Source organism: Ceratotherium simum, chromosome 21 (genome assembly GCF_057802395.1).
Source record: "Ceratotherium simum simum isolate JZ-2026a chromosome 21, ASM5780239v1, whole genome shotgun sequence".
Lineage (NCBI taxonomy): Eukaryota > Metazoa > Chordata > Mammalia > Perissodactyla > Rhinocerotidae > Ceratotherium > Ceratotherium simum.
In genome coordinates this window covers 16030233-16043822 of record NC_141920.1, presented here as the reverse complement: position 1 = coordinate 16043822, position 13590 = coordinate 16030233, and the positions used below count along the sequence as shown (strand labels likewise).

Below are 13590 nucleotides of genomic sequence, written 5' to 3'. Positions count from 1 at the left end.
ATAAATAGTTTTTTAAGAGTTGCAATTTTACCTTATTGAGTCTTCCCAAATATAATAATTATTTCTCCATTTTTTCAGTTCTTATTTTAGAGCTTCAATAAAATTCTTCTTTTCCCTAATCCACTAAGGTCCGGCATAATTTTTAGGTTTATTTCTGGGTATATTGTAAGATTTGTTTCTTTGATTGTTTGTGTCTACTTCTACTATTTCTAATTGGTTATAGATAATGTGTAGAAATGCTATATCCCTTTATCTCATCTTATTGCATAGTTTTGTGTATTTCATACACTGTTGAAAAACAGCAGTGATCCTTATTCTCTTTCTGACTTGAGCGACAATACCTCTGAAAATTCAACTTAATGCAGGTTTTGCTAGAGTTTCAGGTAGGTTTCTTTTTTCTTTTTTTGGATTAATTTCTATCCTTTCTATTCTTATTTTCAATAAAGAATTCACATTGAATTCTCCTGAAAGCATTTTAAACCCTCAGAGAATTCTAATTTTTAACATTTTATTTAGGATGTTCCCAGCTTTGTTCAGAGAAGACAACATTGGTTTGCAATTATCTTTTCTTCTACTGTCCATATTTGGTTGTAGCATCAAAGTTTTGCTAACCTCATTGCATTAGTTATCTATTGCTGCATAACAAATTGCCCCAAAACTTAGCATCTTAAAACCGTAAACATTCTCTCACAGTTTGAGGGTCAGAAATTCGAGAGCAGCTGAGCTGGGTGGTTCTGGCTTGAGGTCACTCACAAAGTTATAATCAAGCTCTCTGCTGGGACTTGAGTCATTTCAAGACTAGACTGGGAAAAATCTAGGACTGAAAAATCTCCTGCCAAGCTCACTTGTGTGTTTGTTGGTGGGCCTCAGTTCCCCACAGGCTGTTGGCCTGAGATATTAGGTCCTCACCTTATGGGCCACGCCACAGCTGGCTGAGTGTCCTCATGACATGGCAGCTGAGTTCTGCCAGAGCAAGTGGTGGGAGAGAGCATGCACTTCCAAAATGGAAGCTGCAATCTTTTTATCATCTAATCTCATAAGGACAAAACTATCTATCACTATGCAATATTTTATTGGTCACACAGACCAACCGTGCAAAAATGTGGGAGAGGTCTACACACGGGTGTGAATGCCAAGAGGCGAGGATCACTGGGCGCCATCTTGGAGGGTGGCTACCACACTCATAAAACAAATAGAATGGCTTCCCCTCTTTCACCTCTTCTCCAAAAAGGTTTATTTAATACATCCAGTTGCTGCTCTTGGAACATTGCTTGAAAGTGGCATGGAATATTTTCTTAGACCAGTGACGTCTTCCAGGAAAGGATTACATTACAATTTTGTTTTGTCTTTTTTTAAATCATTATCTAATCATGTTCTCTATTTCCTTTAGAGTCTGTAGAGCCCAGAGAAATGTGAAGCAAGCTTCCCTGCTCGTCCCCAGCTCCAGGAGTCTGGCTTTTGTTACTCTTCCTGCTCTATGGAGTCAAGAGCATCACCCTCACGTGGTATTGGCCAACAGCACGTCATAACCGTGACCCACCATGACAATATTCTTATTGTTGGGAAAGGCAGTCTGGTACATGCATCCCCCACTCAGTTGCATAAGAACGGGCCTTGGACCTGAAATATTTACTTACCAAGAGATAAAGAACCCACACAGCTTGTGCCAGGCCTATCGCCTCGTGTGTGAAGATCTTTCCTTGCTTCAAGCTCAACGTAAGCTCCTTTGTTCTGTGTAGTGTGTGCGCTATATGGCATCTGGCCAGCCCCAGTGCTGTATCTGTCCTCTACTGGGAGGGGACGGAGTCCTTCTACTGTGGCATGAGAGGGGTGCACGTAGGTAAATTGCCCTGCCTCAGCTGCCGGGAGAGACTCACTGGCCATGGGAGATCGAGGCCCTCCACAGAAGCCGATTCTTTGCTGTGTAAGTAAAGCATTGTGCCATGCAGCCCTTGGTTGCGTTGTGCTTTCCTTGGAGACTCTGATATCAAGATGCAGTGGGCAGAAGTGCTTGGAGTCCTCCTTTGGGATTGATAACTTGTGCACATTGTTCTGCTCAACATTTATTTTAAGACAGAAGAAATAGTGTTTTGAGAGAGAGAAGAAAAGAAAGAGGCTCAAAATCACCTCAGAAGGCAAGAATCCACCATTTTTGGAGAACCTGCTGTGGCCCAGTAACATTGTTATTTATTTCACATACGTTGCATACCCCAAAGCTCCAAACACTGTAAGAAAGTGATTTTTATTGCCACTTTGCAGATAAAGAATTGAGATTTAGGAGACAAAGTCACTTGTCCAAAATCACGAGCCAATATTTTCAGATTCATGAAGTAAATTCATGTCTGTCCAGCCCCTAAGCCTCTTCCTTCCCTTCCGTATCTGTAGGAGGGAGGCCTCACATCCAGACATTCCCTCATCACCTCCCACCCACCTCAGACCCCCTAGTGAACCACAGAAGCAGGATGCACAGAGAGAAATATGCTCATTTATTTATTCACCAATCCACAGGCATTTCCTGAAAGCCTACTGTGTGCCGAGCCTTTCCCCAAAGGAGATATTGATGGTAGAACCAAGTCTTCACGGTGAAGTGCCCCAGGGATCCAGGTCTGGGAGCAGAAAGGGAATTCTCGGACCACACAGAGTAGGGATCCAGAGCCTCTTCCAAACGGCAGGAATCAGGCTGTGAGAGAAAATCAGATCAGAGCTTCAGTGCAGAACCAGCCAAATCATCTCCAGCTGCTTCCCCAAGAGACCCCCCGAGGCAGAGAAAACAGCAAGGGGGTGGTATCGTTGAAAGAGTCTTGGTATCGGGAGACTGAGTTCAAGTCTCAATTTTACTATAAAACTCTAAACTCAGAGCATTGAGCTAGATTATTCTTAAAATCCACTGATCCTTTGGGCTTTGACCCAAGACAACATGCTGGAAATAATAATAAATACTTAGTGCACACAGTGCTTCACAAACCACTTTCAATTTCACTGTGTCCCTTTTACAGACAAGGAAACTGAGACTCAAAGAGTCACTTGTCAAGGGTCCTCAACTGGAGAGGCTGGAATAGAATCAAAGCTAGGAGTGATCCTATAGAAATCCTTGCCCTAGGGCTTGGGGAATAGTGCTCTTGAAAGACAAGGGGGTCAGGCAGAGGCTCTGCTTGGGGTAGGGCTCAGGAGACCCCCTGCTCATATGTCCGGCCCTCCAGAGGGTTGAGACTGAGAGGGCTGGAGGCAGGGAGGTCCGTCTTCCCAGCCCCTCCTTACCTCTCACAGGGGAAATGCAGGCTTTCCCACACATGCCCCTGCAGCACTTGAGGTTACCCAGGCACTGGCTGTCTGTTTCACAGTAATTGTGGGGGTTAAGCATCCGACATTGGCCATAGACCACTGGACACTTCCCGGGCTTCTTCTCAACTGGTGAGAGTAGAGCCACAGGTCAGAGGCCTGTACCTTTCACACCACCCCTCTGCTTCTTGGACCCAGGCCCTGCCCCAGCCTGAGCAAAGAGAATCACCTCCTCCCCATCCCCATGACGAGCACTTCCTTCCTGAGGCCTATGTATCCCCTGAAGGTAGGATCTGGCTCTCCTCTAACATCAGGGCCCCCACCAATGCAGGTGACCAGTTGTCCAGTGTTGTTTCGATGGGTGGCTGCCAACTGCCTGGTTGTCTAATGACCAGATGACTATTCCCTGAAAAATTGACCTCCTGACAGACTGGCTGCTTCAGCAGCCAGGTGAGTAACTTCCTGTCTGGAACAGTATGACTCCTGACCAGCTGACAAACTTGGCTCAACAATTCTTGGAAAGGAGGAGGCCTGGCAGGACCCCATCACCCAATCCTGTCCCTGTAGATGCTGTGTTCTCAGGCTCATTCCCCTCCATCCGCTCTCCCACCTCCTCACCTGGGTTCGAGATGTTAACGGGGTCCAGGCATTTGATTCCACAAACATCCTGGCAACATTTCTTCTTCCCTGGACACTGCCAGTCACTCTGGCACTCGGGCTCCTCATATCTGAGGCACTGGGCAGGTATTATATGAGGGCAGGCTCCAGCTTTCGAAGCTTTTGAGGAGAAGGTCAAGGGTTCAGGAAGGAGCCATCATGACTTGGGGACAAACCATCACTTCCCAGGAGAGACCCTTACCCAGGTGACTGTCCACACAGTCCAAAGGGAAATTCCTGTCTGACCTCCATGAGGAGTGACAGGCTTGATTAAACACATGGGCAGGAGAAGTCACAGATTCTGGAAAAAGGCATAGGGCTCCCAGCCAAGGCTTCCTGCCCCCGGGGAAAAACAAGTCTTCACAGAGGCAGAGAGGCGGTCTGGGAGTGATGGAGATGGAGAGAAATAAACAAAGATGAATAGAACCAGCATGACAGTTTGAGAGCTAGAGCCAGAGGCAGGAAAACAGGGACTAAACGACAGAAACAGAGAGAAACAAAGGAGAATCAGAGTCAGAGAGTGAGGACTGGAGAGTCACAGACAGGGTAATGGAGGGGCAGGGTAAGAACAGAGAGGGAGTGAGACCTGGGTTGACAGAGTGGCTGAGTAAAAGAAGCATTCCAGATGCTCACAAGCCCTCACAGAGACCTGGGAGCCCAGGTGGACATGAACCCACCCTCAGGGAGGTCTCCTGAAAAGAAGCTGAGAGAGCAGAGCCTAGAGAAGGGGATATCCCCACACCACCAGGAGCCCCCAAGTCTGACCCTGCAGCCAAGATTGTACCAAGGTGACTCCAACTCACTGTTTCTATCACCTTCCACAGCCCAAGGTGCCAGGGTTCCCAGGGCAAGAAGCACGAGGGGAGAGAGGCTGCTGAACTTCATGGTGGGGATAGGGGTGGCTCTAATGGCCGACGCCAAATCTCACTATTTATACTTTCACTAGTGGGTGTGGCCCCACCAGAATTTCCTTGGCCCCTCCCAGCTGTGATTGCGTAGGCAGGACGCTAAGGGAGAGACCATTAGTCCTGATACCACAGAGACAGTGGCTCTTTCCTGTCCCAGGCGAGACTGTGAGACCAACAGAATAAACGCCAGGGAAGAAATAGAAGAGGCTGGCCTGGAAGATGTCACCAGGCTGATAAGGAGGTCATGTCAGGTGTCCATCAGAACCCTGAACATGGTGGGGGCCACAGGACCATTAGCCTTGTAGGTGGAGAGGGGGAGCAGAGGTCACTGCAAAGATGTGAAGGGGAGGAAGACTATGATCTACCCACTCTGGGTCCTTTCTGGCTGGGCTACAAATTAAATTGACATGAGACCAAATAGCAGGAGAAAATCAAACAAAGCTTTATAATATGTATACATGGGAGAAACCAGGGAAACTGAGTTTCTTGACAAATAGCAGAGGTTTTCACCTTAAATAGCATATTCAGGTAGACAAAGGAGGATGTTGGGGCTGGGGAAAGTCAGCTATGGGAGATTACCAGAAATCACAGTAATCAAGAGTATGCAGATTTAAGTCCTCACCTTGCACAGTGATAAGAGTTTCTAGAGATAGGGTCATCCCCCTTCTTCCTGGTACAGAGAGGGAGATATCTTTACAAATGGAGATTTCCCTTAAACAGAACTTTGATAAGAATGGGCTTAACAAGGACCCTCCCAGTCTATCGTTTTTAGGCAGTTTGGGGGAAGGTCAAATGTCCTTCAGAGAAAATAATCAAGGTAAAGAGACATATTTTGAGGTGGCCAACTCTGATTCCCCATAGATACTATTTACATCTGGAGCTGAAACGGGAGACGTGGCCTTTCAGCTGAGACCTTGAGCAATGCACCCCCAATTCTCACATTCCTGGACTCTTGGGGATTGTGAAACTCTCCTGATTGTCAGTGCAATTTCCTTCTCAAAAGATCAAATAACATATCAGTCAACCAGCAAATATTTATTTCCCAAAAATACTCACACCACTGTATCCCCGGTCAGCCTGAGAATACTCAGGCCTATTCTGTGCCTGAGACATGGAAAGTGCTCATTAACAATTGTCAAATAAAGTGTGCAGAAAGATGAGCTCTGCACTCAGCAAATCTCTTTGGAGCTCAGTTTTCGCAACTGTGAAATGGGATGATACTGACAAATCAGCCCCGGGTGTTGTGATATTAAGAGTGTGAAAGGACCCTGAAAAGAATAAATGAATTGTATCCCTTACAACTGAAGAGAATTGGAATGAATCTGTGACAAAGTGGCAAAGCTGCTCACTGGTCACTGTAATCAACATTTAGTTACATGGTCACGTGCTGCTTACTGATGGGGATACATTCTGAGAAATGCATCATTAGGTGATTTCATCATTGTGCAAACATCATAGAGTGTACTTGCACAAAACCTAGACGGTAGAGCCTACTATGCACCTAGGCTATATGGTACTAATCTTACGGGACCGCTGTTGTATATGTGGTCCATCATTGACCAAAATGTCGTCATGTGGTGCATGACTGTATTGTGTAATCTGGGATGTTAGAGGAATGCTCTCTACCCCAAAACCCCCTACAGATTTCATGTGATAAAAGAATTATGGCTGCCATATATTAAACCTATTCTATGTGCTACCCAGTCTGCCTAGATTGCTTCTAATTATCAAAAGAGTGATCATTATCTCTAGAATTCAACCCAAACTTGTCTAACTGCAAAGCCCAAGCTCTTCCCTCAATATCATGTGACTTCTTGATGTTTGGGATTTCCCCACTCATTCCTCAAAGTGAAAGTTTGTAAAAATTCAAATAGACCTGAACAAGTCAGGCGTTATCAAGCAGTGACGGCTCCACATGAATTAATTTGTAAAGTATTCTCCAACTAGACAGTCAACAGGCAGCAGATCCCTCTACACAGAAGTCACTTGATGGTTTACATTTTGGTGGGAAAAGAGAATGAAGAAAATTAGCACACGCTGGATAATGAGTGGGAGCCAGGGGCATTCACTACCAGCTGGAGCGCTCAGGAGGGCAAGAGAGAGGCGGAGGGGCTGACTTCTGCCAACGGGCAGCATCACTGTCAGGTGAAACAGCTTGGCTTAGGTTCTGGATTTTGGGTCTCACTTACACCACCCAGGAGGCAGCTTGACTCTTCTCACACAAGGATGAGAATGGGAGAAGCTGCCACACCCCCCACTCTCTGTTTCTTCCTATCTTCTTCAACGTCACACTCAAGACAGGTCTGGAGTTTTCTAAATATTTGCTTCTTAAAGAGGGAAAGAGAGAGTGCTACAGCCAGAGCTCTCTATCTGCGATTGATTAATAAGGCCAACTCCTTTCTCATCAGAAAAGAGCCCTGTGATCAGTTAGCAACGTCTGCCATGGGCACCGTAGGAGGATAATGACATTGTATGATCATTTCTGTCCATCACACAATTGGTTCTAAATCTTTAAATCATAGACTGTTAGGGGTCTCAGAGGTCATCTAGACCAGGGATCAGCAAACTACAGCCTCTGGACCAAATCCGGACAGCTGCCTATTTTTCTAAACGAAGCTTTATTGGACATGGCGCACATTCATTGGTTTATGTATTGTCTGTGGCTACTTACTTTCCCACTACAGTCACAGAGTCTAGTAATTGCAGCAGAGACCTAAATTATTTACAGGGAAGCCTAAAATATTTGCTCTCTGGTCCTTCACAGAAAATGTTTGCTGACTCTTGATCTAGACCAAACCTCCATCTTGCAGCATGAGACTGCTGCTGTCAGGAGAAGGTATGAGCCCAAGGCTGCATAATGAGTTAATTACACAAGACAAGATTGGGCTCTTCCAAAACTTGTTACTCCAGTGCTGAGCCCCAGAACATGTTTGGTGGTGGACGCATCCCTTCCTAACTCAATCTTAACTCAAGGTTGATTCACTGAGCCACTTCACATGCCCTCTATTGCCTTCTACTGAATACCATAGACTCATTCAGTCATTCAATTCACTCACATAAAAACTATTTAATGAGTTCTTACTGCATGCCAGGTATTGTGCTAGGTCCTGAGGCTGCAATGAAGGAGATACATGGAGTCCATATCGCATGACTGTTAAGAACCTAAACTTAGAGTCAGGGTCATCTGGGTTGGAAGAAGCTCGCTGAACCTCTCTGAGCCTCAGTTTCCTCAGCTGTAAGATGGGAGTATTGGTTTCTTTTATGCCGCACAGTTGTTGCGAGGAGTATTTGGCAAGCCCTCAGCACAGTGTCTGCTGCAGTCAGGATGGCCGACAGTGTTCTCATTACAGTCGGCTACACTGTACACTAGGCGTACAGGGAGCTGTCAGGCTCCAACTACAGCCCAGTGCTTGAGTCTGGACCCCTCTTGCTCCTAGGCTGTATGGGGACCCTGGCAAATATTTTTCTGGGGCCTGTATCTATACAAACAATTTGGTTAAAAAATACATTACAAAATTCACGGGCCCATGTGATTTATATATATATATAGTGATTCATCCATGACGATTTGGAATAATGGTAGAGAAGAGGTGCCAACATATTTTCTTATTGTCCAGCCAGAGCATATGAAGCTTCTTCTTAGTATCCAGGCACCATTTCTTCCTCTATGGGTCCAGAAACGAGCTCTTCATGTTGTTATTGTTAGATGTGACTCGTTTCGCATCTCCCAGCACAAGAAAGTGTGGCAGCTCTGTTATTACTCAGAGTGCCATGGGTCTCTATTGTTTGTGTTAAAACAGTATAGACTTTTGTGGTGGTTAACTTTATGTGCCAATTTGGCCAGGTTCTGGTGCTCTGTTGTTTGGCCAAATACCAATCTAGATGTTGCTGTGAAGGTATTTCTTAGATGTGATTAAACATTTAAATCAGAAGACTTTTTGTCAAGCAGATTACCCTCCACAATGTGGGTGGGCCTATCCAATCAGTTGAGAGCAAAGACAGAGGTTTCCTGAAGAAGAAGGAATGTTCCTCAAGACTGAAACCTAGGAACCCTGCCTGACTTTCCAGCCTGCTGCCCTGCAGATTCAGGGGCAAGAAGGCAACATTAGCTCTTATCTGAATTTCCCACCTTTCCTGTGGATTTTATACCTGCAGGCTCCAGGATTGCATGAGCCAATTCCTTAAAATAAATATGTCTCTCATTCTCTCTCTCTCTCTTCCTCTCTCCCTCCCTCTATGATCTCTCTATCTATCTATCTGTCTGTCTGTCTGTCTATCTGTCTATCTACAATATATATATATATTGGTTCCATTTCTCTGGAGAATGCTGACTAGTACAGCCTTCTTCCCTCTGTAGTTCGCAGTACCGTTTATTTAATGCCAGTTGTATCATTACTCCTGAGGCTCCGTGACCCATTATCCACCCCTCAATCCTGGCTTCCAAGTATTGTCTCAAAGGTTTTCCTTGTTGTTGACCACCAATGCAGCTAGTGGGAAGGGGGCCCTGGCCGCTGGTGGTCCTGCCCGTGGACATGCTGAGTAGTGGAATGGGACCAGGGGCACTGAGGAGTGCACTCTGCACTCTCCCTGTGAGTATCCCCATGCCTGCGGGGAAGCAATGGTAAATGACAAATAAAAAACACCATGAGAGATCACAGAGGAAAGGAAAAAGTGGGCTTTTTGTTTGGCTGGGAGTTTTTTAGTGCCTTTAACAGCAGTTTTTTCCTGCTTTTAAACAAAAGGCCCCACATTTTCACTTTGCCCTGGGCCCCAAAAATGATGTAGCTGGCCCTACAGGGGCTCATGGGTAAAGTGAGAAGAGAGGTCCATTCGCACAAGAAATATCCATTCCTCATTCTTCATGGCTCCAGACTGACCCAAGAGAGCACTGGTTAATCAGAGGCTAAACGAATAAACAAACAAAAAAACCAAATCCATTGGAAGGGCCCCTTGGTGTTGCAGAGCTGCAGTCCGGTAGGGTGGTTGCCCTGGATGCCAGCGATGAGGGGAGGAGTAGAGGGTGAGAAAGAGCCCAGAGGGGGGAGAGGAGGACCAGGACACATGCGGGTCTCAGTCCAGGCTGGAGGTACAACCCCAATGGCACTGCTGGCCCTGGTTGGCCCCAGGCAGCGAAGGGGAATACAGACAATCTTGAGGAAGGTGCCCCAAAGCACAGGACCCTGAGGTGTGAGACCCAGGCCAGAAGCCCCAGTTGCCCAGGTCTAAAGGAGATATGTTTCAGTTCTCCCTGTACTGATAGCAAGTGGCTTCTTTGCCCTTAGCTAAAAATTCACTATGTTTCTCAGTCTCAAAAACAAAAACCCTTTTGGAGTCTGGAAGTGAGACCAGGTTCTCATGGCTTATTCCTGTGTGAATGAGGCAGTCACTGCCTTTCTTGTGCCTCAGTTCCTCCATCTGTCCCAAGACGATAACTGACGCTAAGGAACCATGTCACCCTGCTTCCTCCTGGGCCACACACACACCCCAGGAGCCTCAGCCCATGTTCTGGCTTTCCCAGTTGCCTTTATAACTTTACTTGAAATATTCCCTTGAACAAAACACACAAATTATTCAATAATGACCACGGGGCAATGGAGATGCAGAAGCCAGGAGGCCTGGAGAAGTAGCTGGACGTGATGGTGAGAGTATCGGGGAAGAATCCCACTGAGCTGGGATGGAAAGAGCAGACTGAGAAGCAGAAGGCAGCAGAGAGGGGTCAGGTCACTTCGGTCACCTCTGGAGATCCGTGGGTGACAGATGTGGCAGCCCAATCTCCCACACCTCAGAGAGAAACAGATGGTCTAACCACTTCCTTCTTGGTGTTTCCCCACCCAAGAAAGTTTGAATTTTATAATGCTTGAATTTCTTCCCCAACCACTCATCGTATTCCTAATAAAACTGAGAAAAGTGTACTGTTCTTTTAGCCTCAAATGTGAGTGGGTGGGGAGCTATCAGGTAAATTAGAATCTAGGCAAAGGTGAAAAATATCCATCCTTCAAGGAAGTAGCTGGAGGAAATAACCAACAATGGCAGATCTCAAGCGTCTACCGATGCACATCTAGGAGGTGGTTGGTGTATAGATCAGGGATCTGCAATGTATTCCCTCAAAGGCTGAGTGGCCCCCTAGGAGAAGACATCCAGTTACCATGAAGTTAAGGAAACAGAGGCTGCTCATTGTCATGAGAAGCATTGGACATTAGAAACTGTAAGCAAGACCACCTGTGGAAGAAAACAGGGAAGAGAGAAACTGAATTTGTAAACTCTAGGAACTAGAAGCAGCCTGGGAAAACATTTCCCCGAATTGCTAGACTCCAACTCCTTTCGCCTGGATTGGAGTATTGAATCCTGCAAACATTACAGACTCTGGAATCAGTCAGACCTGGGCTGGATCCCGGCTCCATTGCTTAAGAGCTGCACTACTTGGGACAATTATAATCACCATCATTAACATTTACTGGGATGGCATTTACTGACGCAGTCACAGTGTTACGCGCTTTACGTGCTTTGTCACACTTCATCCTCACACGGTACTGGGTAGATACTGATGTCATCCCACTTTACAAATGAGAAAAGAGTCTCAGAGAAGCTCTCCTTGCAGTATGACAGGAGGTGGCAGGATCTTGGATGGACGTGGCATACAGATGACTGATTGATCACTACAGCTGGGGAGCTCTGCGTGCCCAGGGCTGAGGTCTGTGGGCAGCACCACCATGAGGGCATCTCTGTAGCCCAAACAGAGCAGGTGCCTGGAAGACGATGGAGGACCCGGACTTGACAGCATCACTTCTGGCCTCCAGGGCCCTTGTGGTCAGCTAGAGAGACAACATGGTGATGATGCTGGGCTCAGGAGACTGAGCTGGAATCCCAGCTCTGCCCAACTTGCTGCAGGACCTATCCTTTCCCTGGGCCTCAGTTTCCCCATGTGTAAGATCAGACCATTGGAACAGATGATCCTTAGAGCCCACAGATCTAGGACTCCAGCTGGGATTTGACCTTAGAGAGCACCCCCCCCCCATCATACCCAGGAGCCAGAAAGCCCAACCTTCCTGGAGAATGCTTCTAGAAATAGGCACTATGGATACACACAGAATCTCACAGGGAACCAAGCAATTTCACATCCCATCTTAAGAGAAAGAAACCTCAGAGAAGAAAGCCCACTTGCCCAAGATGACCTAGCAAGTCAGTGGCTGAGTAAGATTCAAACCCAAGTCTTCAGAATTCAGCTATGTGCTGCTTCCTCTGGTCCCTCCAAGAAGACTTCGTTCTCAGACCCAAGGTTGGAGACACTGCCCGGATGATGCTGCGAGGCTCTAAAGTGGCCAGCAAGAGTGATATAGGCAGAGCTCTGCTGAGGGGTAAGGGATTAGCAGCCCCCTGCCCCTGGGCCCGGGGTACTGGGAGACTGAGACCACTGGGGCATCAATTAAAAGAGGTTTAATGACCTAACCCCAGACCTCCTCCTTACTACATTCCTCCTGCCATACGGGAGGAATGTGTTGCTTTCCCACATGGTTCCTCGTAGCACCTGAAATACCCTTGGCACTGACTGTCCTTTTCAGAGAGGTCTGGAGGATGAACTCCCTCCCCGGGAAGGCATCACCGAAAACTCTCCAGGCTTCACCTCAACTGGAGAGAACAAAGCCACAGGCTAGAAACCAGAAGCCCTAACACCCATCAAGCATTCCAGGAGCTACTTCCCTGCCTGGATTGGTGGAGAGCATCCCTTCCGCCCACCTTTGTGCCAGTCTATACATCTTCTAGAAGCAGGATAGGCCACCAGTCAGGACTAGAGATTATCTGGCTGGCTGGCTGCCTCAGGGACTGAGGGACTGGCTGGCTGGATGATTGGTTTGCTGACTGACTGACTGACCATGGAACAATAGATTGAGGTTTGCAAAGCCAGGAGAGAAAGAGGCCTGGTTGTGCAGTTCCTTCCCTATGCTCCATCCATGGAAATGATTCCCCATCTTCCATGCTCTGAGATTCTGTGACCTCAGGCTCTGGCCTTCCGGGTCCCTCTTTGCCAAATCAGGATCTAACCACCTGAGCCTAGAATGTCAGAGGATCCTGATATTTGCAGCCACAAATATGATGGTGATATTCCTGTTTGTCCAGCAATTCTAGTCACTCCAGTAGTTGAAGGCATAGTGTCTCAGGGAAGAAGGAGTCAGCTTCTGAAAAGGCAGACCAAAGATTCAGGGGACAGTTGAGGCTAAGTCACCATTCTTTTTTTTTTGTGAGGAAGATCAGCCCTGAGCTAACACCCATGCCAATCCTCCTCTTTTTGCCGAGGAAGCCTGGCCCTGGGCTAACATCTGTGCCCATCTTCCTCTACTTTATATGGGACACTGCCACAGCATGGCCCGACAAGCGGTGCGTTGGTGCGCGCCAGGATCCGAACCCCGGGCCGCCAGCAGCGGAGCGCGTGCACTTAACCGCTACACCATGGGGCCAGCCCTAAGTCACCACTCTTGACCTGAACATGAGGACGTATTTCCCAGAGTGAGAGGGAGATGACGACTGGCCTCAAAGTCAAGGGAAGGACCGATCATTGGGACACTCAGAACTCTGGGGAAGGAGGAATGAAGATCAACCGATTACCTGGCTAGAGAGGAGAGATGGTGCCCAAAGAAAATATAAAGCTCACAGGCAGGGGGTTCAACCCAGGGAAGGTCAAAGATTCACAGAGCCAGAGAGAAACAGAAGAGCAGAGAGTAACAGAGACGAGAGAAAGTCAGAGAACAGA

General features: G+C 47.1%; 1 protein-coding gene across 1 annotated transcript; it reads right to left on the bottom strand.

Moving 5' to 3' along the window:
• Window positions 1–2465: 2465 nt before the first annotated feature.
• On the bottom strand, window positions 2466–4836 carry SLPI (secretory leukocyte peptidase inhibitor). The gene is made up of 4 exons (XM_004430558.3): window positions 4740–4836; window positions 3898–4056; window positions 3259–3408; window positions 2466–2680 (listed from the first exon to the last, which is right to left on the bottom strand). The coding sequence occupies exons 1-4, from the start codon at window positions 4819–4821 to the stop codon at window positions 2676–2678; spliced, it is 396 nt and encodes a 131-aa protein (XP_004430615.1). The 5' UTR covers window positions 4822–4836; the 3' UTR covers window positions 2466–2675.
• Between the last annotated feature and the right edge of the window lie 8754 nt (window positions 4837–13590).

Coding starts and splice junctions, on each gene's coding strand:
- SLPI (XM_004430558.3), bottom strand. CDS start 4,821: ATGAAGTTCAGCAGCCTCTCTCCCCTCGTGCTTCTTGCCCTGGGAACC. Junction 4,057..4,739: donor TGTGGAAGGTGATAGAAACA/GTGAGTTGGAGT, acceptor TCTCCTCAAAAG/CTTCGAAAGCTGGAGCCTGC. Junction 3,409..3,897: donor CGTTAACATCTCGAACCCAG/GTGAGGAGGTGG, acceptor TACTCTCACCAG/TTGAGAAGAAGCCCGGGAAG.